Here is a 26,901-nt window from a genome sequence, read left to right as displayed (position 1 = left end):
TGAAAAGAACCATTCCTGAAGTTAATGTCCAAGGATAATTAAGACCTACACTAAGTACAAGTGCACTGAAAGCGCCAATTTTACTTATTGGAATCAAAACATTTGAAAAAATTTGTTTGGAATCGCTTGCAAGTGGCAATAAAATCTCCAGATTATAAGACGAATACTTCTACCAATAATAGTTTGTCATATTTCAGGCGCAATTTGATCACCAAAACTACAAAGTCACCCTTAGAAAGTTCCAACTGTTCGTAATTTAAGGTTTGGAAACATGTAGGTCCTCTCCAAAAAAAAAAAAATGTACAAATCTTCGAACAAAAACTCCTTTAAAGAACTTAATGGTTTCTGAAAATGCCTGGAGAACGAGATCGAAGCAAGATATAGGAAAAATAGACTAAACTTTCTTGTTTTTAAATTTTGATGAAAATTAAAAGCATTAGTAAAATTGGATTCTTTAATATGCCTCTAGTCTTGAAATTTCTAAAGAAAGGGAAGTCTGCAACATTATAACTCTGTAAGTCGAGTAAGTGACTGGCCTATCTTATTCCAAGTGCAGAGAGGATAATTTAATTTCAATAAAATTAAACGAAAATTAAAAACTATTATTTTTGAAATTTGAAAATATATATGACATACAATAGTCATTTAACCCTTTAGGAATTATCGCCTTTTACGCTGAGGACAATCGACAAAGGATAAACGACTTTAATAATTCCTAAGATTTTGTCGACATCTCTCAAGAAATCTTTTATCCTTCCTTCAATAATAAATGTTCAGCTCATGATAATTCATTAATACATCCTAGAAATCGGTTAACTGCCGGTCTATTTGACCCGACCGTTGATCCGGACTGATAAGTCTTGGAAATTACTAAGTCAGAGGAAGGGTTGTTTTGTCTTGTTTACAGATCATTTGATGAATAATTGAAAATCAAGCTATTATTTTTTATTTTTAAGAAATCTAAAAGTGTCAAAATTTGTCACCGCTGTTCAGTCGTTATATAATAATGACCAATTTGTTTCATATAGACAGACATTACGGTTTTTTTTAATTATAACTTATTAATAAATAAAACGCTTTCAACAAACTCAGCATATCGCTTTAGATCAATTATTTTCTTACTTTATTTAGGGGAACTAACTTGACACACCCCCTCTTTGGAAAAGTGCTATAAACAAGTGTATAAAATGTGGGTATGGTAAATAGAACCATGAAATCATATCAATATGTATTCCAGTCATTTTATATACATAAGTACATGAATAAACTAAAAGAAATTGGGCCAAAAATTTCGATTACTGGCAAAAGTTTAGTAATTACATCATACGAAACAATAAAATCCAATTAATTTTTATCACTAATCTTGCAGCAAAACGCGTAATCTTAAAAAAGGTGCTCTACCATCTCATTTTAAATATTTCAAAATTCTATTCCTCTTAAGTTCGTGGTTTTATTTTGTGAACCCCATCTTTAATCAAGATTCATTTTGCAGTTGTCAACACTGGTGACTTTACCAGTAACTACTTTTGGTTTATTAATCATAAGGTAATGTTTATGTTTGCCAGAACTCCGTGTACCCTGTTTTTTTTATTTGGAATAAACAAGGCAAATGTCTTCGGAAAGAAATTACATTCCTAATTATCAACCAACACAATCCAAGTAAGGATAATTTTGTATGATATCAGCATTCAATGAAACCTAATTAAATGCAAAATTAAGCTTTATTATTAAAATGCCTAAAATCAGGATATTTGACTAGATTATAACAAATAATAAATGTCATGAAGGTACACATCTCATAAATCACAGCTGCTGCCCTATTACCCTGATGGAACATCCTCAAGAGATTACGAGTTACCTAAAACAGAAAGCAATGTTAGTTTATTCCAAAGACGAAGTGATTTCCAAATAGGAACCGCAAGCAGGTCACAGAACAACGAACAAAATGTTGGGTATAAAGGTAATTTAATTATTAGATAAAATTACTCTGATTTTAAATTAGTTTTACTAGAGTTTTTTGTTTGAATTAATTAATTTGCAGATATTTTGATGTGTTTAAATAAGGTAAAATTGGGTAATCTCCGCAATAGAAAAAAGTAATTTAGCAGCATTTTAAAGTGCACCAAGAAGGTCGACGTTTTTTGGCATCTGTCACTGGGAGTCTTTCTTTCCTTCCTTTTTTTTTTTTTTGTATCCAATAAAAACAGTAATTCACGTGGGATGGAATGCATTTAATGTTGAAACAGGCAAGACTATTGCCATAAATGAGTACTACATTAAGTCTGGGAGATTAGTATCGGGAAGGTTTGAAACGTTGCAATTTTTTCCCTCCATTTTGATTTAAAATTGATAAACAGTATTTCGTTTATGCTTTCAATTAAAAAATGAAATTTAACGATTAGTGGAAGTAATTATGCAACATTTTTAGGAAGACAATCTTCCTTTGGTGAAAGCTTTTCATCAAGGACTAGTAACTTCAGTTGTAATTCCCAACTGTCCAGTCATCCGTCTCATGTAGAAGTAGATGCTTTTAGAGGCCAACGATATTCATATAAGGCTACTGATTATCAGCACAGAGTTGATTTGACATCCACTAGTGTAAGTAATTATTAAAAAGTGTAGCCTTAATTATTATCCGCCCCCCCCCCCAAAATGTTTAATTCATTTTTAATACAAATTTTAATCCGCTGTAGATTGTATTAATTTATTACAACTTATGAACCTTATGATACCCAAAAAATCTATTATAGAGCATAAACAAAATTGACCAACTCTTTCCAGACGACTTCTTTTAATAATTTTGACTATAATGATGCAAGAGATAACAGAACTTATAGTTCACCCAATTATTCATACCAGCAATACCAGTCGAACTCATCAAAATTCCAAAATGAAAACACTTCAGCCTTGGATACTAATTGTACAGGTAACTCAATATTTTTTTTTTTTTTTTACGTTTACCTATTTGTTTTTGGTGTTACTGACATGAGAGATACTGGTAGATATATTTGTATAAAAGAAAAAAGAAAAAATGCGTGCCACGGCGGATATATTCAGCGATATTATCCAGCGCTGATTTACCTAACCACATTTTCGTAAAATTCTTAGTTGTCGGTGGAAACATGTGTAGCAGCTTGAAATATAATCTTTTTTAACTTTTTCCTTATTTGTGGATAAGACTTGCGATAAGTAAGTGGCTTATACGATTTTCAGATAATGCTTTGCAAATGAAAACAAAAATAGGGGATGATTCAAGAGAACGTCGTGAAACAAGTGATAGAGCATATCCTACAAAAAATTATCGCCAAGTTTCGAACCAAGTAAATTCATCAAATCCTAACAGATCTGGGCTTCAAAGATGTGCATTGTGTGATATGTATTTCCCAAATAAATTTATTTACCAAACACATATGAGAGGAAGCAAACATAAAAAGGTGATTGAGCTTTAATACTTAATGAATGTTGCAGTTTTCTGGGTAACTGTTACGCTTGTACGTTATACGTGGAAAGTGGCAAGGCCACTCCTGCGTAAGTCGAGGTATTTCAACGTATCTGTATTTAATAAGTTGACTAGTTCAATACAAAAGTTTTATCAAGCGTTTGTTATTTATTGGAACGTACAAACGTAATAATAATACAGGAATTAATTACCTGGAGGTTACATTAATTAATTTTTATTTATTTTATTAATGCAGAGATTATCAGGAATGTCAGGGCCAGCAGATTGGTCAATGAAAGCAGAAAGAGCTGAAGCGTTAACCCGGACAAAAGCTTTTGGTGATGAATTCATTGAAAAAGTGCAAAATCCTCCTGGTAATGTGTTAATAATTAATTTTATAGATTTATTGATTGATTTAGAGACCAGTAACTTTATTTATGTTTCACTTGAAAGTATGCATCCTCTCTGTGTGACCGTTTCTTTAATTTAGGTCCTATAAACAGTCACTACCAAGGAAAATCCCTCGAAAACAAGTACGATGCAAGTATAACGTGGCAAGCTAAGAAAGAAAAGTTAGGTAATCCAGAGAAAAACATTGAGGACAACTTAATCAATAATATGGAAGTTGATGAACCATTTAAAGATTCTGAGTAATCATTGCTTCATTATTTATTGCAATGTTGTTTATTAATGTTTTGTAAACTTAAGTATTAGTGTTTCAATTTACAGATCGGTAATCTTAAACGATACTTCTACGAAAAAATTAGATAATGAATATAAGTTAGAACAGAGCCTCCACATTCAAGTAAATAATAAAGATAACTTCGATCAGAGTCACGAAGTACAGTAAACATTTTTGATAATGATGATACTTAGGTAAGTCACGCAAGTTCAATTAAAATATTTATTTTTCTTCAGGCTCGGAGTGAAGAGTTTACTAACGATGAACCCATTCTTCAAAATACTAATCAATCAAACGGAATAATGTGTGAAACATGCAAAATATTTTGTCCAGATGAATATGCATACTCTACACATGTTCGAGGTGGCAGACATCGTAAGGTAACGTACAATATTTGTTTTTAATAAAAGCTGAAGTATTTAGCGTTGCCCGTTAATTTGATGGTATTTATTGAAAGATAGTTATTCATTATTTTTACATTTCTAAATTGGTTTATTCCAATTTATTTATATGTGTTCAGATCCCGATTCGAGCCTGATAAAGGCATCAGGTGTGGTTCTTGGCGAGGCCAAAACTGATTTTACAAAAGACTACACAACTGGCTTACTTCAGTAATATTTTCAGTTATATCACTTACTTATATCAGAAATATTTTGTATAGTTACAACCCCAAACCTCGGTCGTGTATAAACGGACACCATCAACTATCGAATTGTACTACCTAGCTATGACAGGCCAAGAATTACATTTTTATTGCTCTTAAAATATTCTAAACAGTTCGAGCCGCTAAAAGGGAACTGGCATTTTTCCGAAATTTACCAGAAGAACTAAAAACAACACCCAAGAAATTAAAAGTGCGTGAAATTTTAATATTTTCATCACCATAAGAACACTTTTTTAAAGTCGACAAGTTCCCCTCTCTAAAAAATGGAACTATAACAGTTTTTTTTTTCTTTGTATCAACTGTTAGTGAGTTAACGGTACAGTATTCTTTAAGGACTTTTAATAATTTCGGAGTTTCTGACCATGACGAGGCCAGTAAAGTAACGTCGTCTGCAAATTTCAACATTAACAGATCCAGTTTACTGTTGATACTGATACCATTAACTCCCCTTTCTTTGAAAAAACTTATCATGTCTGAGATAAAGATGGCAAAAATAAGAGGGCTTTAAATCTCCCCCTGAAGTACCCCTTCCGTTACTGCTATTTTGTTGGAGACATTAGGAATATTATCAGGTCCAACTGCCTTATTCGTTTTACATTTTTTAATGCTGTTCATTATTTCATCCAAGAAGATATCAATATCATCATCCATATAATTTTATTAGTTGCATTTTTTTTTTTTTTTTTTTTTATGCATATACCATTTGTAGAAGTCAGTACATTTCAGGAGCTGCAGTATCAGAAGATATTCCACGGAAAAAAGCTGACTAAAAGTGAGATTAAAGCTGAGAAAGCCCAAGCTCTTGCAAATATACCAATAGTTGGAGAAGAATTTATTATAAAGCCAGGTTTATTTATTTATTTATTTCATCCATAATAACAATTACAATATATTGTGATAAGAATTTAAAAATATTGCTTTCAGCTAATGCGAAACGTTGTAAAATTTACTGCGAATTATGTGACTGTGAGCTTGATGAAAAAGGAAGAGATAAACATTTAAAAGGCAAACGTCATAGACAGTTATATAAGGAAAATGTTGATAGCTCACTAATAGTAGAATCGATGCATGAGCATGGTGTTTCATGGAAAGAGTTTCTTAAAGAAAAAAAAAAGGAAAATGGGTAATTATAAGCTAAAAAGTTCCAGATTTCGTTTTACCTCAGCTTTACCCCGATAATATTATGCTCTAATAATTATTGAATAGTACAGTTTCTTTAAAAAAGTGAAAAATCCATTAAGAATTAGTTACCTTATTAATCCTCTTTTTATTATACATAAGTTCTTGAACATCCAAATAAAATGAGACTTCAGATAAAAGCGTTCCAACCATCTCTCCAAGTAGTTCTCAAGAATATAAATAAACAAAATGGACCGTTTATTTTGAAAGTGGTGTGTCCATTTTTGAAAAAAATGAGATATCACGTAATTCATGCTTAATTTTATGTTAATTAACATAAAACATTATTTACAACTAGTACGTGTTTAATTTCTTAAAAAATTCCTATTTTTTGTAGAATTTAAAATTGGTCGGTAAATGAAATTGCATAATCATTGATTATGAAAGTGGTGTAAGTCCTATTGACAGAGGTAGGCGGCTTAGCAGATGGTTGCCGATCTGTTATTTTACATTTGTTTTATATTAAATACTATCAATATCTTATAATTTTAACAATGTAATTAGCGTCTAAAATTAAAAATATTACTTCTATTTTATGTCGTGTCATTATTATTTGTAAACAAAATTGGATTAATATGAAGTATATTATTATTTATTAACATGAAATATTATTATAAATTAGTATATTATTATTTGAAAATATATATTATTTGATTTTTCAAAATTGAAACTAAACGATTTTTACAATTGTCTAATTTTGAAAGTGGTGTAAGTCCATTTGCAGCCCGTAAGTATACATCAGTTTAGTAAAATACGCCTAAAAAAAATTATATAACCAAATTACATATTGATAAAAGAGTAGAAACATTGCCAGACTTCATATAATTTGTCTAAATTTTATAATTAACAGATACGTTAACCTTTAATTTTCTCGAAATAATAGAAAATGGACTTACACCACTTTCAAAATAAACGGTCCAAATGTAAAATTACGAACTTTTTATCAACTAAAGAAATGAAAAAACTTACACCTGGATACGCAGGGATGTGAGGGTCCCATTCTGCAATTTTGCCAAAATGGGCAGTAGAAAAGAAATGCTGTAACTCGGGGATCCCAAGAAGTGCTGAAAAAATATTTGAAACATTCAGCTGGTTAAGAGGCGAGACCTGCAAAGCTAATATGCATTGTGGTACTGGGTTCGATTCCCGGTCTTAGCCTTGAATGGTTAAATGAGAAATAGTAAAGTACGTTTGCTATTCGCCTCCGTCCACGACACCTAGTAAATGGTAGTTGGACGTTAAGCCCCGCCTGAAAAAATAGGCGATTACTACTACTTTACTTTCAGCTAAAGACTGTCGTTCAGCAATTCATGAAATAAAATATGAAAAAACCCTAGCTAAAAAACAATATGTTGAACTTATTTATATTCAAAATTCAACTTTCTACAGCTGCTTAATTGTGAGGGAAAACTTAACACAAACTAAAATTTGGCTACACAGTTGTTTTGTGTTGCTACGTACACAACATTCTGATCTAAACATAAAGAGGTTCTTTTAATATTTGAATAAAATTCTATTGTAATGTTTAACAGCTAAACAAGTTTTTATTTCTTAATAATACGGAAATGTCTGAACGACAAAACAAAAACTAGTGAGTTAGATCCCGGATACAGTAAGAAGAGGAGGATTTATGTAGTATATTCTAGGGGATGAACTAATAAGTCTCTTGGTGGCTCGGGGACAGGATCCGCCTCTTGTCCCAGTAATATAATAATCCAAAACTCAGATAATTCAAGAAAATTAACTAATTTTTTTTTTTTTTTTGGCACTACAGCCCTTGAAGGGCCTTGACCTCCTTAGTAATTTGCCTCCAGCTCTCTCTATCTGTGGCCTTTCTTCTCCAATTCCTCACACCAAGCCTTCTGAGGTCTTCCTCCACATCCTCCAACCATCTCCTTCTAGGTCTTCCCACTTTCCTCCTTCCTTCTGGCCAATTCCGGAAAAGCTTTTTCAGTGCTCGATCCTCGTCCATTCTTTCCAAATGTCCCAGCCATGCCAATCTTTTGCTCCTTACCTCGGCAACCAAATCCGGCGATGCAAACGCACTTCATATTACACCATCTAAAATCTATAAGACAAAAAAATTATAACTATGAGAGGCATTCTAATTCAGACGAAGTCAAAGAAATATTAGATGTACTAGCAAAAAACTCTCCTGATGTTTTCAATAAAGGCTTCTGAATAAGAAATTTGATTTCCAGTCCCGACACCTCCCTGCGCAGTTGTAGGAGAAAGTACCTTCAAAGATCATCTTCACGGAGGAATTCAGATAAAAATCATTCCGTACTTCCAGAGCGCCAACTGCCAACAATATAATCATTCAGAGTATTATTGTCGACTATGCCCCAATTACCGAAAGTGCCTAGATCATTTTAATTTCTTCCCAAAAAGGCAAATGCATAAATACATAAACTGCAGTATTTCAGAGGTTTTTCAGCTGTAATTAACAGTTGTTTTAATGGAGACAAGCTTACCATATTCTGACTTCCTATCATATACGACGTCGATATAGCTTAAATCATGGAAACTCACTTTACTTTTACTATCAGATTTTAAGTACAGATTTATACGACGTACCGAAATAATAGACTCGCTAAATGATAACGTAAACACCTCTCCACCTCTTAAATAAGCTTCTTTGAAGCGCACCAATGGTCCTTGAAAGTAGAGGAACAATAAAAAACCATTTGTTCAAATAAAATTTTTCTTGTTCATAACCAAAAAATTGTTGATTTACTAACGAGTATTACTAAATCTTATTGTACCGGTTGTACAACCAACATAGTGACTTTATGTATATTCATTACATCAAGAAGTAATTTTTTGTCAAATTTATGCAGTTATAAATAAAGATTTATTATTGTTATTATTACTAAATCTTTTTGCAGAAAAGCCGCGGAAAATCATTCTAGAAATCCAGATCCTCAAAAACCTGGGCCTTGCGAGCTTTCTGTACAGGATGAGGTTTCAAATCAGTCCAACATTTCTGAGCAGAATAATCCTTTAAAACAATGCAATATTCCTGAATCACAAAAGATGACTGAACAGAATAATGTTATTAAACCAAACATGGTTACCGAACAGAGTAATAGTTCAAAACAATACGAAATTGTTGAATCGCAAACGATGTCAATGCAGGGAGAAATTCTTAAACAGAGTAATATTCCAAAACAATGCAACATTCCTGGAGAGCCAAATATGAATACACAGAGCGACGTTCCTGAACAGAGAAATATTTCAAAACAATGCGATATTGCTGATCAGCAAAATTTGCGAGAACATCACGAATTTCTTGAGCTGCAAAAGATGCCAAAACAATTTGAGATTCCTGCTGGTCCTACTGCAAGTTCTGAAAGTGTAAGTGCGCAGTTTGATTGTAATTAGTACGGAAATTTTTGCAAAAGTGTAAATATTTGTTTTGATAAACTTTTCAGGGAGTAGATTATTGCACTACATAGTTTCCGTTAAATTGGTGGATATTTTGCCTTGCCATTTTTTGATGCAATGTTTGGAAGTCTTTGACTTAGCACTTTCAATTATTGTGTAATTTGATTAAAAGATCTAATATATGTAATTTTTTTATTTTAATGGTTAGAAAAATAATTTTGTTTCAAAATGTCGTAATTGTTAAAACATTATTATCATAATAAACATTACTAAATTACATCCTACACTGTCATTAGCGGAATCTGTCCAATTTTCTGACGCTTTTTTGCTTCTAGTGCTTCCGGTGACACTATGGGAGAAAGAGGCAGGAGGAAGCTTTAGTGGCTGGTACTACAGTGTAGCATGATTTTTGTAATCGGTTGAATAAAAACCCGCTATTTAAAATTTCAAGACGCCTACAAAATAGGCGTTCGTTTTGTTACCCAATATTTAGAGGTTTTAAGGTTTAATAAAAAAAAATTTCACTCGTGTACAAGTTCGGCAGATTGTGTAGAGAAATGAAATACTGAAATGGTAATCAGGTATTATTTGATTGTGAATCTCCCCAGTTATATGTAGTTTCGAGGAGAGATACCGCCATCACCAGTTCACAGCTGCCTTTCAAATGTCGTTTCGGTTTTTTCAGTGCTTTATTGTTACTTTTTTATTTGAAGCACACCAACTGCTAAGGATATTCAATGCAACAGATAATGTTGTACTTACCTTCATAGACTTCTTAGTACTAAAAGAACACGTTTTTTTTTTTTTTTTATTTTAATAAGTTGCATTTTAAGCTCAGTGCATTTTACAACTCCTGTATAAAATATTCTCCGATTTTTATATTTTTGGATGGATAGGTCACCATTTCGTAATTTATTTTTTTGAAATCGCTTAGATTTGTATAACAATTTGTCACATCATTGTTTATTGCTTCTTTGAGTAAGAGTCACAACGATCACATTGTCTGGCTGCCTACCCTTAGATTTTCTTTTCTAAGAAATTAAGATATGAGCTTTTATAACTCTATGTCCGGTGATGAACGGGGTTGTCTGTAACAAGTGGATATTGTCCGAGGCCGTCAGTGCACTGAGAAGGCTCTGGACGCCAGTATCTCCTAAAACATGTAAAAAATTATGCAGGGTTACTTAATGTATTATTTTGAAACTTTATAAAATGTTTTATAATAAAACAATAAAGGAAGGGATGAAAACACCGTAAGTTACGTAATTACCTACTTATTTTTTTATTTTATTTTATTTCATAAAAAAAGCTGAATACAATTTTTGCAGGCATCAATTTTAACAGAAAAGCATCAATTTAACGCTGAACCATCTGATGTTTTATCAGGCAATGAAGTTGTTGGAGAAGAATACATTGAAAAAGTGAAAAAACCTCCAGGTAATTAATTTAAACAATTCATTTTCCCAATTTAAGTGTAAATATTTATTTTTGTAAAAGTAAAGTTTCTTTTTCTATGTTTTTTTAAGTTGGGTGTCAGAATTTCAGATGTACTTTGTGCAATAGTTACTTTAGTGCAACTGGAATTGATAAACACTGCAGTGGAAAACCTCACAAAATGATTTATAATACAAAAGTAGCAAGTATGGATACTCAAAATCCTGTAGAAAAGAAGGTTAACATAGAGCGACAGAAGGATTGTGAACTAAACGCAAATTTAGGGTATGATATGCGACTTTTTTAAAATCATGTTCTTCGTTGTTTTTAACTTCTTTTTCTTTTCTCTTCTGCTTGTATAGTTAATGGATGTACCTACCGTGTATGGGTATTCCTCCAAGCTTGATCTAGAGAACTTTTTTAACAACTTTAAACCAAGTGACAATTTAGAAAAAAATACAGATTCGTCACCTCTAAAATATCTGGTTGCATTAATAGCATCGTTAGAATTAGAAAAGAAGCTTATGACCTGAAGAGTAACTTCACTACTTTCTGACTTTTAAGAAACCATTTTTTTTCCCCACTTGAAAACATTATTCTGATTATGACGATGTCACAGTTAACTGTATGTTTTACTATCAGTTTATTTAGCTGCTTCTATGACTTGCTAATTCATAAGAAAATGAACAAATCAAGTAAAATATGCTAGTAGAGACTGTAATTGGAGATACTAATAAAAACTGTAATAATTGTTTTCACGCTTTTTCTGCTCGTTGGGGAAGTATTGCGGTCGATCAAATTTTCGGTTTGAATTTCACTGAAAACAATCTCTTTAAGCTAATAAGAGAATACGTACACTTCTGTAGAATCACATGTTTTTACGATCTCCTATATGAAGTTATTGAGAAGCCATAAATTGTAGAGGAAATTGAGTCCGTAGTAAAATTATTAACTTTTGATTTAAATAAATTAATATAATACTGAATACTTCAATAGGTTGTCGTATGTACATATGTTATTCTTTATTCCTCAATCACACAAAGAAGTTTTTTCTGAAATAGAATTATAAATGCATTGTACTATTACTTCATCTTTGTGGATTACCAGTGGTGAAAATTGATGAATAATTCTATTCATTATCCTGTTTCACATATTCGGATGATATTCAATCTATTAGTTGTTTTCAGAGCAATATAAAATTAAGGATTTAAATACTTTTCAGGAAATCATTTGAAGGCAAATATAGCATTTCCAAGTCTTCTGAAGTAGTTGAAGATGAAGAACATATTTCAGATAGTGACTTGGTAAGTATTTGTTTTATAAAATTATTAAATAAGTTCCTTGGAGGACCTTAGAATAAGTTTTCGCAGCTTGTCAAAAGTTGGTACCACTGTACTGCGTGAGGGTAGTAGTGAAATGATGACTAATCAATCAGGAGGTACTAAACCAAACTTGAATTTAAGTGTAAGTAATTGAGCCTACCGTAAACAACTTGTTTAAACATTTTAGAATTTCGTTCCAAGAAAAGAATATTTACGGGGAATTTTATTGCACTATTTTATTCAGATAAAATCTGCAGCTAAAGCACACCGAATTCTTTTTGAGACCTATAGCGACCATGCTCTGTCGGAAACAACATGCAGAGATTGGTATAAGCGTTTCAAAAATAATGATTTTGATCTTTATGATGAAGAACACTCTAGCGCACCCAGAAAAAGTTTGAAGATGAAAAAATGGAGGCATTACTTCGTGAAGGCTCATGTCAAACGCCAACTTATCTGGCAGATTCATTAGGAGTTGATCATATAACAGTTTGATAGCATTCAAATGCCAATGATTCAAAAGCAAGGACATTGGGTGCCATAAGTGTTGAAGCCGAGAGACGTCGAAAGTCGTGAACAGCTGCTTCAATGGCAGAAAAGAAAGACTTTTTTGCGTCTGGACTGGCGATGAAAAGTGGATTCAATACGATAATCTTAAGCCTGGCCAAGCATCAACATCGTCGGCAAAGCCAAATATCCATGGTTCGAAGATTCTGCTCTGCATTTGGTGGGATCTTTTCTGATTTCTGCTTGTCGCTCGATGGCACATGTGGCCTGGTTGAGCTGCACTTCCATCAGTATCTTCTCATGAAGATACTAAAAAATGGGCCGACTCTTGGATTTCCTCAAAAGAAGTGTCATTTTTCTGATGTAGTATTCAAATGCTGCCAGGAAGATGTGAAAAGTAATGGATAGCGATGGACAATATTTTTAATAAAATGTTAAATATAAAGCATTAATTTTCAAAAAAAAAAAAAAAACAAGAACAAAAAAATAGCGAGAACTTATTCAAGGTCTCTAAAAAGCATTAATTTTTTCAAGCGAGTTTTGCATTCTTCTACCAATTAAAATGAAGCTAGAAAGTAAATTCTCAAATTTGAATTTTTCATACAATTAAATAAAAACTGTCGGAAGAACCGTTTAACGTAAAGTAATCCATGTTACTGCAATACGATTGTTTTAGCACTCCAATCATTTAGTTAAGGCTCCTACCGAATTGCTAAGCATCGATGGATAACTCATATTCTTCAGTAAAATTTATAATTTATTGCCGTTTATTTGCTAATTGGTTGCTGTTCTTTACAAACAGATATTATTCTAAAATAATAATACAGGTTATTGATTTACTAAGAATTGCTTATTTCAGAATAGGATAGAAACCTTGGTATAACTTTTGATCAAAACCTATCTTGGAAAAACCATGTTTCCCAAATCTCTCGTCGTTCCATCCATATCCTAAAGCAGTTTAATAGTTCCCGTCAGCTTTTTCCAATTAAGATCCGGCAACTCCTAGCTTCCTCTCTTATTTTCCCCCATTTCGACTATGGTTGCTTAGTGTATGGCGGTTTCTGGTGATATTGAAGCTAAGCTCAAGCGCCTCATGAACTGCTTCATAAGATTTATTTTCAGCATTTCCCGAGACTCGCATTTCGCACTGCTACGATGAGTTGAAGTGGCTTTTCCTTCCTATCGCCGCCAATATCTTTTGGCTACTTTCCTTTTTCAAGTCATTCAGTCTCAAAGGCTTTCCTACCTTTTTCATCTCCTTAAGTTTAAATCCTCCATCCATTCCCGTAATACCAGATCTCGCTCATCTGATCTCTATAGCCCCTCTCATCCTTTGACAAATCCTTCCTTATACGTGCCTCTCTCTGGAACTCCTTGCCATCATCTGTCCACCATGCTCCTACCCTATCTATCTTTAAATCCCGTCTATTCAGTTATCTCCTTTCTATTCAGCTTCCTCCGAAATTTTAATTGTTTTAATTTATTTCCTTAATTTTTATTGTTATTTTGATTTTCACTTTTTGTAAACACTTATTTATTTCTTTATTTTCTTTCAATCACAGGCCAAACTATTAAGGCCTCTATTTGTACCTGTGTTTATTCTTAGGGGACAATCGTCCCAGAATAATAAATTTCTTTTCTATTCTATTCTATATGAAACGAGGTGATTACTAGACGCGACTTTTTCTCAGGAAGGAATCACTCAAATCTCATTGTTTTGGTAAGACGGGCTCCTGAGGGATTACTACTTGAGAAATTAAACTGGCGACAACATGATTAAGTTTATCCACGAGTGCTGTAAAGACTGTGTCGTAGAATTGGTAAATTCTGGGGGCTTGGCTTAGCTCTAAAGTCTAAGCAAAATTTAGATTTTTCTTTCAAGTGTAGTGGCATGTTAATGATTAGGCGAGAGTTATATGGCAAGAAATGACCGACACATAGTAAAGTACAAAGATTTAATTGCTTAGCAGTTGCAGAACAACTATGGCAGCATAGAAATGGTGCTTAATCCGGCTCCGTTAGATGTGGTCATTAAAGAGGAAGCTTTGTAATTGTTTCATTGAATGGAAAATGCTAGTAGAGTAAAAACATCTATGAAAAACGTTCAGAGACCAGAAGATGTTAATGAGATTGAAGTCTGGCTACTGTTTTCCAAGTACAGTAGGCTAAGAATACTTAGAAATAGTCGGATAAAAGTGATTAGAATCTTTTCTGTCGATTAGGTCGTCTACTAGACGACTAATAGAGCTACTAAAAGAATGCATAAGCCACTTAATAAAATAGGACTAGATAGACTGTGTCTTTTCTGAATCTCGGTAATAAGAGAGTTGAGCAAGAAGTTTTTAAACCCTAAAACATTTTGTATTATACTTTCTACAATTCTATCTAATAATAATAAAGCTTATTAAAATGTGTATATATAAATAATTATAGTTGAAGGAGGAGGACCGACTGTTGAGAAATAAAACAGAATATAAAGTTAATTTTTTGGTGACAGAAAGGATTCAGGTTGGAAGAGAATTCATTGAAATGTTGGAAAAGCCTAAAGGTAAATTTATATTCATTTTCGTTTAATTCACTCTTGCTCATTTTCTTTAAATGTTTGTTTGTTTTTTCAGGTAGGAATGGCAGATTCAGGTGTAACTTATGTAATTGTTGTTTCGGTGAATGTGATATAGAAGCCCACTGTAAAGGAAAATACCATAGAATGAATTATAATAGTCATATAGAAAGAAGTGGCGGATCAGAAAAGAATCTAGAAGAAAACGATACAACACAATCTGAGTGAGTTTAGATTATCTATATTTCTAATAAAATATTGTTTTAATCAGAAAAAATTATTAAAAATTTAACTCCATTTGCATTGAACAACAGACCATTCTACATAGATGATTCTTCATTTTGGGAAAAGGAAGAGAAAAAGAAAAAACATGATTTTGAGCCTACTATTAGCGATCAAGTAAGTAGTTTAAAATATTGTCATTTTTACAAATCTCTTTTTTTAATTTATTTTTCATAATTGTAAATAATTCAGAATAGTACGGAAGAAGATCCGAAAGATGAATCTATACTAAACCAAGAAAACGCAGTAAAATGTAAAGTATGCCAATTATTTTATCCAAAACATTATTCTTACAAGAAACACATTATTGGTTCTAAACACCTTGAGGTACGTATTTCAAGATTTTATTTTATTTTATGTGTACAATTTCTATAATGGGTCAATCAATTTAGAAACTAGAAGATTTGGGAAAATTTTATGGAATTCAATTATGTAATCTTGAAGTGGAAACTGGATCACTTGAGGATTTACCTTCAGTTGGAGAAGAATTTTTAACAGAAACAGGTTCATTTATTTAAGTATTATTTATTTTTAACGTAATCATTCGTTTTAAATTCTGGTAATTCACTTCTGCTTTTTCAGTTCCTAAAAGGGGGGCTATCCGTGTTTATTTTTTCTGCAAATTATGCGAGAGTGTAGTCGGTGAGAAAAACAGGGATAAACATTTAAGTGGGTGGCGACATAGACTGTATTATAAGGAAAACGCTGATCGGAAGTTATTGGCGCAGTTGATGAATGAGAAAGGCATGACCTGGAATGAGTTTGTTAATGAACAAATTATGTCATCTGAACAGAGCAAAAAGGATACGTTTTCAGGTACTCAATTGGTAAGTGAGATTTCAAGGAACTGATTCCACGTAGAGGATTCAGTAATCACTGCAAATAGTAATTTGAAATGCACACAACTTAAGATCGTTAAAGGCCCAAATATAAGAGGAAATTCCCTGAAGCAAAAACTTAAGAAAATAGGGCTGGTATAGTCTAGTAATCCCGGTACACATTACTAATTTAATTTTTAATACAGTTTAAAAATAAATCAATGGATCCATTTAATAAATAATCGCCAAAAGAGAAAACATATTGATTAAAGTAAACCAGGTTTTTTTTTTTTTTAAAAAAAAAAAATCAATTTTGCTTACGATGAAATCGTATATTACACTGGATTGGCACTCAAGGAGCCAGCGTACTCCTACCATTCCCCTAGAACTGTCTTAAAAAAAAAAAAAATTCCTACATAATGTTGAGATAAAATAATAGATCTACATTTACATAGAGACTGGTGCGAAATTTTGAGAGAAGTACGAGAATTTAGAGACAAGTGACAAAAGTGATATTTCTGATAAAAGTTCGTTTTCGAAAATGAGACATAATCCTAATACTTTTTAGTGAAAGTAATTAAAACGCACCAATCGCTAATAAATTTTTAGGAAAGCGGAATTCCGAGAAAACCAAGAACTAAACTATACTTTCTTTTTTTTTGGTCTGTTTTTCAAATTTTCCATCCCCGATACTATATCTTCATTTTTGGCGGAGTTACGGCCAAAAACCTAATCGGGGTTTCTTAAGGACCACTGGTTTTGACAATGATTATGAAAACTATATATAAAAAATTGTGAAAATTCACGTTCACCCCGTTTCGATATCCGTAATATTTGTTTGAGATTTTCAAGATCAAAGTTACAATTTTATCTATTCGTGATCGGTTTTTAATATTAATTTTCCACCAGAAATACACGTTTTGAGAGGTCCTCTGACTGCAAAAAATGTAATTTGTGACGCAAAGGACAAAAATAATAATAATTGAAGATTTTAAAAAAATGTAGTATTATGAAATGGTTGTGGTGCATCAGGATAAATTTGTTTTATCATCAAATAAAAGTGATGGTTTTTAATTTAATAGTAGAACTTAAATTAAGCTATAATATCATTTTAAACAAGTTTTCGAGGCTTCTGATTTTGGGAGTGCCGAAAAAGCTATTGTGTGCTATTTCAGTCTGATTCAGGATCTCTTTACATTTACAAAATAGTAATTATTAAGTTCCACTAAATATTCAAAATAAAATTTTCTTTTAGTAGTTTTGAACGAAACTTTAAAAATTTTGTAAAGAAATTATGTTTTTAAACATATTAAATAGAAATAAAACAGATTCTCTCAGAAAATGGAACTCCATACCCAGTACTTTATGTAAGTTATCTTTCAGCAAATGCAGTTTTTCATAAAAGGTTTATCGAAACATTTGTTAATTAACAATTGTAATCTTGGCAGTTGCATTAAATTGTAATAAATTCTGGATAAATCTGCATTACTAATTTTATTGTTAAAGTAAACCACATGATATCGGATATTTCATGCGGTATTCATATTTTGGATTGTTTTAGACGGAAATTTTGGTGGAACCTTCATGCTTTGCAGACAGTATACTAATTGAAAAAGATAATTCTATAAAATTGAAAGAAGATGAAAAGCAATCTATCGAAAAAGAAGTTTCCATTTGTGAATTGGCTTTAAAAACAGTTTCTCTCAAAACTTCCATTTGTGAAGGTAATTTGCGTGCTGTCCGTTGATGAAATATGTCCTTGAGATAAGCGTTTTTATGATAAATCAAAATTTACACAGGTGAATCTAAAAATTTTGCAAAAACTGGAAATATCCCTGAAAGCAGTCAAACTTCGCAATCTGAAAGGATTGGTGGTGAACTATCGTAGGTATTTTTTTATTTAATAAGTTATCTTTTTTTTTAGAAGACAAAGTTTTTATTAACAAATTTTTAATTATTGTAGCAAATATGGCAGTAATTTTACTGTCAAGGCAATTGTAAGGGTTGGACTTTTTGCAAAAAACCTACTGCTCGCTACAGAAAATACTGTAACATTAGTGGTATTGTGTGAACAGATTCCTACAAAACTTTTATTAAACAACTTTTACACCCATTTTTTGGAGGAAATGAAGGTATTTTCATTTTAGAATTGATTTACGTTTGTCTTCTTAACGTAATGAGATGATTTATTTTTTTCAGGCTGTTGCTCAAATTGAAAAGCGTACTATAACCTTAGCGATTAATGATTCTACAATTGTTGTACATTCTAAATCAAATTCTGAAATTGTAGTAAACATAGTTTTTACTACACCAGATTTGCCAAAGAAAATACAAAGTCTAGACGGTAAGTCAAGCTATCTGTTATCTCCTGTCTTTAATGATAATTTTTTAAAAAGGATGAAAACATAAAGAGTGACATTTCTTTGCTTTAACATACCAGTTTTTATTTTTATTTTACTGAATAAAAAATCTCATATAGTTTTGAGTACGACTCCTCTTCAGTACCATCTCAAATCCAAAAAAAGAATTTAATTTTTATCTGTAAGTACATTTATTATTTCCTATCTCCATGTCTCTTTGTGTTAAATCTGTTTCTAGAAATATAATTAATATTTTCGCTATATATTTTGTTGTTTATTCTTTTTAAAGGATGAAATAATATATAAATTCCTATAAAAATTGCTGATTTTGCTCCAAAAAATATAGAAATGTGTCATACTACTGTTTTTTATTAAAACTGTCTGGTAGGACACTTGTATAAGGGTTGATCTTATAAAAGTGCACGAAAAAGCGTATCTTTGAAAAACAACCCAACTTTGACAATATTATATTAATTTAACTTAGCTTCAATGGTAATGCTAATCTTTTAATAATCACCCATAAATAATGTTTATCTTTTCCTTTTTTCAGATTTTTTAGAAGATGAAGGAATAGAATATTCCAACAAACCAACTTATTCACTGGTTGAGGTACGAAGAATGAGATGGTTTAAGGTAATGTTAATTTCCTGGTTGTTAGAAAATTCTTATTTCATACTTTAAAAACTTGTATTTAAATTGGGAATGATTGGTTTTTACCGGTGCTGATATTTCTTTGTATTGTATAATTTTCACAGTCATAATCAATATGAAACTTGGATCCTCTTGCAGATTAACAACTCTCACAACACCCAAAAGGCTTGTATTTGTGCGATTATTGGGTTTAATGTGCCTGACACATTATTTGCAAGCAAAATATCCCAGGCTACCCTCCATAAACATTCTTTAACCGAGTAACGTTCCACAGTTTCCCCAACTGTTCTTCACCTTTAGCCTCTTTCTAGCAAGATACCTTTCCGCATTCTGGTGTCCACGAATTTTTGGACTCTCTCTTATTCTCGTACCAAATATAGTAACAAAAAAAAAAAAAATTGTACGACTTTTTATTATCCGCCTACAGATCCCCACGCCATTTTCAAGTCCTCGCTTCCTTAAATTGTATTTGCATAGTTTGTGGACGTCTTTAAAGTGTTAGATGAGTACGTTTTGTGAGTGAGTGTGAATTAGACAGTTTATCTGCGGATTTACCAAACCCAAGTACATTAAGTAACTTAGGGTATTCCTGGCGTTTATATAAGGTATGTAAAAAAGAAAAGGGCTGCCCTAAAGTTTTAACTTCTAAAACCTGAAAAATATGTGTCCTCTTAGTCAGACGTTAGAAGAAATCCAAATTCAACGATTTTTTTTTAAATAAAATTTACTAGGACAGTTTTATCTTTTGAGCAAAATTTAAGGATTTATAATTGAAAACACGCTTCTTAAAAGAAATTCAATATTATTAATGTCTTATCTTTTCCATTCTATACCTTATGTTTACTTTTTGTAATTTTAAGGCGCGTCAACATCTGAACGTTTACTTAATAATCTTTAAGATTTACTCATTTAATGTGTACTATGCGTAAATTACTAATTATTCTTTGTACATGCCAAGAACAGTATTTCAATCTATTGAACTTCGTGATGCAGAAAATGCTTTTGTAGAATGTAGTACGGTTAAAGTTGTTGGGTGTTTGCTGAGGTTCTCAGAGCGCAAAAGATTTTAGCACATACTATTTGTAAATTTTAGTTTCGGAAATCAAATCTATTCTGTCAAATTTCAGTTAATGCAATTTTCTAAGACCTATCTATTCAATAATTGGCTGGATCTACTTCTCTGAAAGACAGAAAACCTTTTTTCTGGTCTGCTTCATTCATCCATAGATCAAGCCGAGCTTTTGGTATTTCTGAAGTACTGTATAGAAAATCCTGAAGACCTACACAGTAGGATCTTACTAGACAGCCCAAGCGATATAAAGATCGCGCCCTACAGGAAAACGCAAATTTAGTGGTAGAATACTGGACATCAGTATCTTGAAATGACTATTTTTGTGACGGCCCAATTCGACGGTCAGGTATTTTTACGATTCGTAAACGACTTAGGACAAATTTGCTGAAGAAATTACTTATCTATCTCCATTTATTACGTGGGTAACAAAAGTTCTGGTTATCCTTTTCCTCTGTAATTATGCTCTGATTCCTAAGTGGATGGGGATGTTTCTCCTAGGTAATTAGGACGTACCGCAAACGTAACGAGGATGCATGAGTGCTCGAACTGTCTAGTGCCACTAAGAGGATGTTTCCAAGAATTAACCAAAGCAGTGCATATCGATTTATCTATTTTTTTCTGATTTAGGTTATCTTGGCAAACCGACGTAGTTGCGTTACAATTCTAAGAGTACTGCGCGCTATGTGTCAGGATAATACGGCTTGGTCATCACTCAGTTGTTGGGTACTTTTCTTATTTCATCCATATTTTTTTATTTAAGCTATCAGTAATCTAGTTATTCAGGTAATTTTAATCTACATTCCTAGTTTATTTAAATAAAATTTTTAATTGTTATCTCCATTTGAACTAGGTACTTGAACTGTTAGTACACAATGCCATTTATAAAATTGAATATACCGAAGTTGCTTCTGTCATGAGAAAAGTTCTGGAAGCAATGTCGGCTGGAATAATCCTTCCAAATATGTACGATCTTTATGACCCCTGTGAAAAGTATCCCACAGATGCTTCAAGTTATCTTACGATTCAACAAAGAGTAGATATTACTTCTTTGGCCCAGGTAATAATGTTTTGAAAAAGGCTGTTTTCCATTGAACTAATTTTCTTTCTAATTTATTATTTCATTTTTTTTGGTAGAATTTTCTGAGGTGCATGGCGTTCGGTTTAACTGACAAGATGATCCAACCAATAGTTATGTATGAAACAGATCAAGCTGAAAATACTAAGAGAAAATTAGAAGATAATACATTACCAGGTATAGATTTCTACGTTTCTACTCATTTACAATATTCTCTTAAGAATTAAGTTGTCTAATCTGATTCGTGCTTGTTAACGCCATTAATTAATGGTTATACGTCTATAATTATAGACTCTATGTTTCTTATTTTCAGGAACAGACTTACATAAAATAATTTTAGGTACGTTTTCTTTAAAAATAAAAGTACTGTGCTACTTACAGTATTGAATATTTCAATTTTGATTAAAGAGGATTTTTGAGGGCATTGTTCGGTATAAAACACTTTAAAACTACGTTTAAACCTGTTAGATCTAATTTTATTATATTTAATAAGGGGATTAGCCATGCGGTTAGTGTATTGGATTCCCACTTGAAGATCCCGGGTACGGAATCCGAGATTTTTCCTTTGCCCTTAGATTTTTTGTTCCTAGGAGCTTCTTACATACTGCTCACTGTCCGATGATGGACAGTGTTGATAGTATCAAGAGAACACTCTCCGGAGGCCAGCAGTGCACTGAAAAGAAGCTCCGGGCTCTAATAACCTCAAATGTTGACGTGCCTTAAATTCAAAAAATAATAATAATTGGTTTTTATGTATTGATGCCAGCAAAATTTGTTTGTTTCAGAAGTTCCCAAAAGAATTAAAGCATCAGCTTAGAAGAGAAGTTCAGAATTTCATTTAGATTTTTGTTAATATTATATACTTTTTTACAAATTTAAATTAAAAAGATCTTCAATGCTAGAAACTTTGTTTATTACTAATGTATTGCATTCATTGTTACAAATCAATATATGTGTGTGTTTATATAAGCCATTCAATGCACATCTTGATTAGCTCCATAAAAAAAAAAAAATTGATAAATGCAATGAAATAATATACACTATCATTCAGCGACTGCTAGAGTATTTGAATTGAATTATTACAAAGATTTATATTAAAGCCCAGAATTAATGACCACCGCATACAGTTGCAAAATAAATAAACAAATAAAAAAAGAATTAATCAAAATGGCATCTGAATAAATTACTATTTTTCAATGTCAAAAATTGTTTGTCGTTTAATTGTGCTAATCTTTATTATTTGGGAAATTTATTATAAATATAAAAGACTATGACTGAACCAAGTGCTTAGACACTTAAATTTGATAATTCAAAAAGTGGATTTTATAAGTTTGTTGCAGGGAACGACACACACATTTGATACATAATATATTTAAATAAGTAATTTACTTGATGCAACAATTGTTGCAGTTGTAAATGTACAAATAAAGTGGAAAAAAAATAAATAAGTAAATTGAAATATGTATTTCAAAGTAGATAAAATAATTTTATTATATATGTTCAGCTGATAATTAAAAAATTGAATTGACTTGACATTAGAAAGATTTTAATTTGTATAAAAGTTAAGAAAATGAGTAAGTTCGTTTAGAGGTTTTTTTCGCTTATAAAATGATACTTGCAAATACATTATTTGAAAAATAATAAGCTTCTTTTTTCTTTTATCCATTTTATATTTGCTGATTTTGATTGATATTTTTGTAAAGAAGAAATGGAAGTTCAAAGATGATGTTTTTTTATATATTTAGTATTAACGAAATACTAAGGACACCAGAGATAACACAATAATCTTTCTTAAAAAAAATTGTGTTTCTAGTTCTGTCAACTGTTGTATGAATTGTGACAACATCCTAACCAATCAATTCTTAATTTCAAATTATGGGCGCGTCATCATCAGGTCGTAGGCACTTTGAAGTTACTACATGCACTTCCGGGCATATTACGTCATTGAATAATGATCCGACGAGGATCCTTGAGAGAGAGAATGCAGGGATAATCACAGGATTTGAATCTGGTACTTCCAATGCACCATGTTAATTCCTTCCCTGAAGCAGACAATGTTTTTAAAACCAAATACTTTTAGTTTTCAAAAAGCCACGTACATACTTTTAGTAAAGTTTGTACAGGGTCGGTCTAGTGGTATAGAGCGTGGCTTTGTAAGTGGGAGATCACCAGTTCGTAACCCGCGAATGACTACTTTTCATTTGTTAGAAAAAATTGTTTATAGTAATGTATGAACTTCCGCCTCCGTCCACGACACCTAATTGGTAGTTGGAAGTTAAGGCCCGCCTGAAAAATAGGCGATTACTTTACTTTGAAATTTGTACAACTAAACCAAGGAGTTGCAATTATAGGATATTTTTGTCAAAACAAAGAATAAATGCCAATACTCCGTTACCAATCTAAAGTAATTTTTGTCGCACATAATATGTACGGCATAGATTTTAAGGGAAACTAACCAGTGATATAATATGTACATACACTGGGCCAAAAAAGTCTGTGAACACTAACCTAAATTTTATTACTTTTATCATTATCTTAGTAGAAACTTTTTTATTTCCAAATGAAATATACTATTCGATAGAGGGAAACCTGGGCTTTTCATTTTATATTCAATCTTTTATTTTTGTTCAACAGGAATATCACAATTAAATGTTTAACAAAACAACACCCCAAACGAATGCAAAAAAAGTCTGTGAACAGCTGTATAAATGTGTAAAAACATTAAGATAACTAACAGAAAAACGATTGAATAAAGTTTCAAAGTTCTCTATTGTATTGTAGAAACCACAACAGTCAGTTTTTTGAATAAATAATCTAATTAGTATATATTTAACCACTAATATGGAAGTTCCCAGACCAATTCGTGAACTTATTGTGAGGTTGCGAAATGAAAGAAAAAGTATTCGAGAAATAGGGAAGATAGTTCAAAAAAACCCTTCAACGGTGCATAATATAATTAAAAAGTACGAAAAGTACAGAAATGTGATTAGTAGGCCACGCAGTGGATGGCCACCAAAACTTAATTCCTTTCATAAACGGCAAATTCTGAAGTCTGTTCGAGAAGAACCCAGGAAAAGCGCTCAAAAAATCAGTCAAGAATTATCAAGTGGTTATGGTGTAAGCGTAACACCTCAGCCAATTAGAAATAAATTACATGAATACGATTATTGCGGTCGAGTCCCAAGGAAAAAACCTTTTATCAATAAAATAAATCGTAAGCGCCGATTGGATTTCGCGAAAGAATATGTTTCTAAGCCTTCTAGTTTCTGGGAAACCGTAATCTTTTCAGATGAGTCGAAATTCAATGTTTGTGGGTCTGATGGACGACAAAAAGTGTGGTGAAAAAAGAATGAAGCTATGAAAATGAAAAATATAAAGCCAACTTTTAAGCATGGGGGAGACAACATTCTGGTGTGGGGGTGCATGAGTGCTAAAGGAGTGGGCAAGTTAGATCTAATTAATGGTAAGATGGACCAATATGTGTATGTAGATATATTAAGACGCAATTTAAGAGAAAGTTCAAAAAAATTAGGGTTGGAAGGAACGTTTGTCTTCCAACAAGACAATGACCCGAAACATACCGGACTAAAAACTCGGGAATGGTTTTCATATAATACACCCCGGCGCCTAAACACCCCTCCACAATCGCCATACATTAACCCAATTGAACATTTGTGGGATGAAATCAGCCGCCAAATAAATAAAAGAGAAATAAGAAACCGTGAACAATTAAAAAACGCTATTTTAGAAGAATGGGATAAAATTCCAACATTGACGACCACAAAATTAGTAGGATCGATGAAAGCTCGCTTGTTGGAAGTGATTAGGAACAAAGGAGGTCCGACAAGTTTTTAAAATTTATAATACACGTACAATGTGTAAGAATGATTTATGTTTGCAAAGTGTTCACAGACTTTTTTTGCATTCGTTTGAAGTGTTGTTTTGTTAAACATTTAATTGTGATATTCCTGTTGAACAAAAATAAAAGATTGAATATAAAATGAAAAGCCCAGGTTTCCCTCTATCGAATAGTATATTTCATTTGAAAATAAAAGAAGTTTCTACTAAGATAATGATAAAAGTAATAAAATTTAGGTTAGTGTTCACAGACTTTTTTGGCCCAGTGTACATATAAACCTGCATGTTGGGATATTGTGGCAAATGTTTTTGAGCCCACATAGGCGATCATAAAATGAAAGGGCCGACTATTTATACTGCCTATTTTACAAAAAAAAAACAAAAAACACAAGTTTAAGTAAAATCTCGATTCCTTCTTTTTTTTATCAGAACGAAGACTTCTATTTAAATTAATGAGAAGTTTTGGATAAATGCACGAAACACAGTAATAAAAAGGTCAAAAACATGTTAATAATTTACAGTAAGTTCACAGAACATTTTAATAAAGTTGAATCATATTTACACTAATATTCACTACAACAAAAGGTTAGTGCGACAGGACATGCCGCCCTTTAAGAATTCTGTTCATGAGCACTTTTCTTCCTCCCTCTGTTGACATACGATGGTCCCAACCGTGCTTCTTGATTCGCATTGTTTCGTTTGGTCTTGGAAAGTAACATCTTGCTTTGGAAATTCTAAAATGACGCTGCCAAGGGTACCTTTTGACAAGGGTCATGGGGCTCTTATCTACATACGAAACCAAGTTACTAGAAAATTGTCTCAATGGAATTCTGCAAAATTAATACAAAAATATTTAGACCAATGGTACGTTTTTTATTTACAAACTAATTAACAGCTTTCTCCACATTTACTTACAAATAAGATGTAATAAAAGAAGGCATACTTCTAGTAGACATTGAATTTTGCGGCGTCCAGTTTTGGAGACTAGAGATGAGACTGTCTTGGTGTCTTAAACAAGACTTTCGTAACCTGAAAGTACTAACCTCCACAATTACTATATACTTTAAAAGGAAGGGCGTATAACTTACTCAAATACAAAAAAAAAAAATAATAATAATATCGGAATTTCAGACAAATATCATTAAGTCTGCCAACCAAACTTGTAAAAAAAAAATGGTGGTTAACTAATTTATTTTTTCAGAACTCATCATACAATGTATCAATGAATTTAATTCTAGCCAGTTTATAGTTCGTTTATTGACTTCACAAATTGTGAATAAGGTTTTTAATAAAGTTATAGGATGTCATAATGTCAAAACTAAATAACACTAATAGGGGCGACTACTTTTTCCTGAAATATATTTGCCACGGCAGCAATTGGTCTCGAAAATACAAAAAATAAAACTAGCGAATATTCTGCCGTATGTAAGGGGCCTAATTCAACAGAAATGCATTAATTAGGTTGTGCTTTTCTTTTTTCAATTTTTCGGCTAAGATTTTTGTCCGTGGTTTCGAAGCTCGTTCAGAGGAAAGAATTATTGTCGATATATTTTCGATCTGGATTAACAGAAGAAAATTTGAACAAATTTGGAGGGGGACCAATAGTGCCCT

General features: G+C 32.0%; 2 protein-coding genes across 5 annotated transcripts; one reads left to right on the top strand and one right to left on the bottom strand.

The window, feature by feature from the left end:
• The first annotated feature begins 1,503 nt into the window (after positions 1–1,503).
• Positions 1,504–22,544, top strand: LOC141451145 (uncharacterized). Of its 4 annotated transcripts, none has more exons than XM_074122288.1 (30): positions 1,504–1,659; positions 1,788–1,960; positions 2,429–2,598; positions 2,782–2,926; positions 3,214–3,434; positions 3,696–3,813; positions 3,930–4,089; positions 4,169–4,280; positions 4,358–4,501; positions 5,512–5,632; positions 5,710–5,908; positions 8,853–9,321; positions 10,680–10,788; positions 10,878–11,070; positions 12,008–12,089; positions 15,048–15,162; positions 15,233–15,398; positions 15,489–15,573; positions 15,649–15,783; positions 15,849–15,960; positions 16,039–16,283; positions 17,836–17,998; positions 18,074–18,158; positions 18,238–18,406; positions 18,474–18,618; positions 19,185–19,267; positions 20,985–21,080; positions 21,208–21,414; positions 21,492–21,609; positions 22,218–22,544. In XM_074122288.1, the coding sequence occupies exons 1-30, from the start codon at positions 1,610–1,612 to the stop codon at positions 22,247–22,249; spliced, it is 4,422 nt and encodes a 1,473-aa protein (XP_073978389.1). In that variant the 5' UTR covers positions 1,504–1,609; the 3' UTR covers positions 22,250–22,544. The 4 variants fall into 4 exon arrangements, with proteins under 4 accessions (XP_073978389.1, XP_073978390.1, XP_073978391.1 ...); XM_074122289.1 differs by having other exon boundaries at positions 22,221–22,402; XM_074122290.1 differs by lacking the exons at positions 1,504–1,659; positions 2,429–2,598 and having other exon boundaries at positions 1,794–1,960.
• A 3,257-nt stretch (positions 22,545–25,801) lies between these two features.
• Positions 25,802–26,379, bottom strand: mRpL34 (mitochondrial ribosomal protein L34). Its single transcript, XM_074122297.1, has 2 exons — positions 26,206–26,379; positions 25,802–26,120 (listed from the first exon to the last, which is right to left on the bottom strand). Exons 1-2 carry the CDS (start codon positions 26,244–26,246, stop codon positions 25,877–25,879), a joined length of 285 nt encoding a protein of 94 aa, XP_073978398.1. The 5' UTR covers positions 26,247–26,379; the 3' UTR covers positions 25,802–25,876.
• Between the last annotated feature and the right edge of the window lie 522 nt (positions 26,380–26,901).

The sequence above is a fragment of the Rhodnius prolixus genome, unplaced genomic scaffold (assembly GCF_049639745.1).
Source record: "Rhodnius prolixus isolate KJV_2025 unplaced genomic scaffold, Rpr scaffold_8, whole genome shotgun sequence".
In the NCBI taxonomy this organism is placed as follows: domain Eukaryota; kingdom Metazoa; phylum Arthropoda; class Insecta; order Hemiptera; family Reduviidae; genus Rhodnius; species Rhodnius prolixus.
This window is presented reverse-complemented; position numbering and strand designations above follow the sequence as displayed.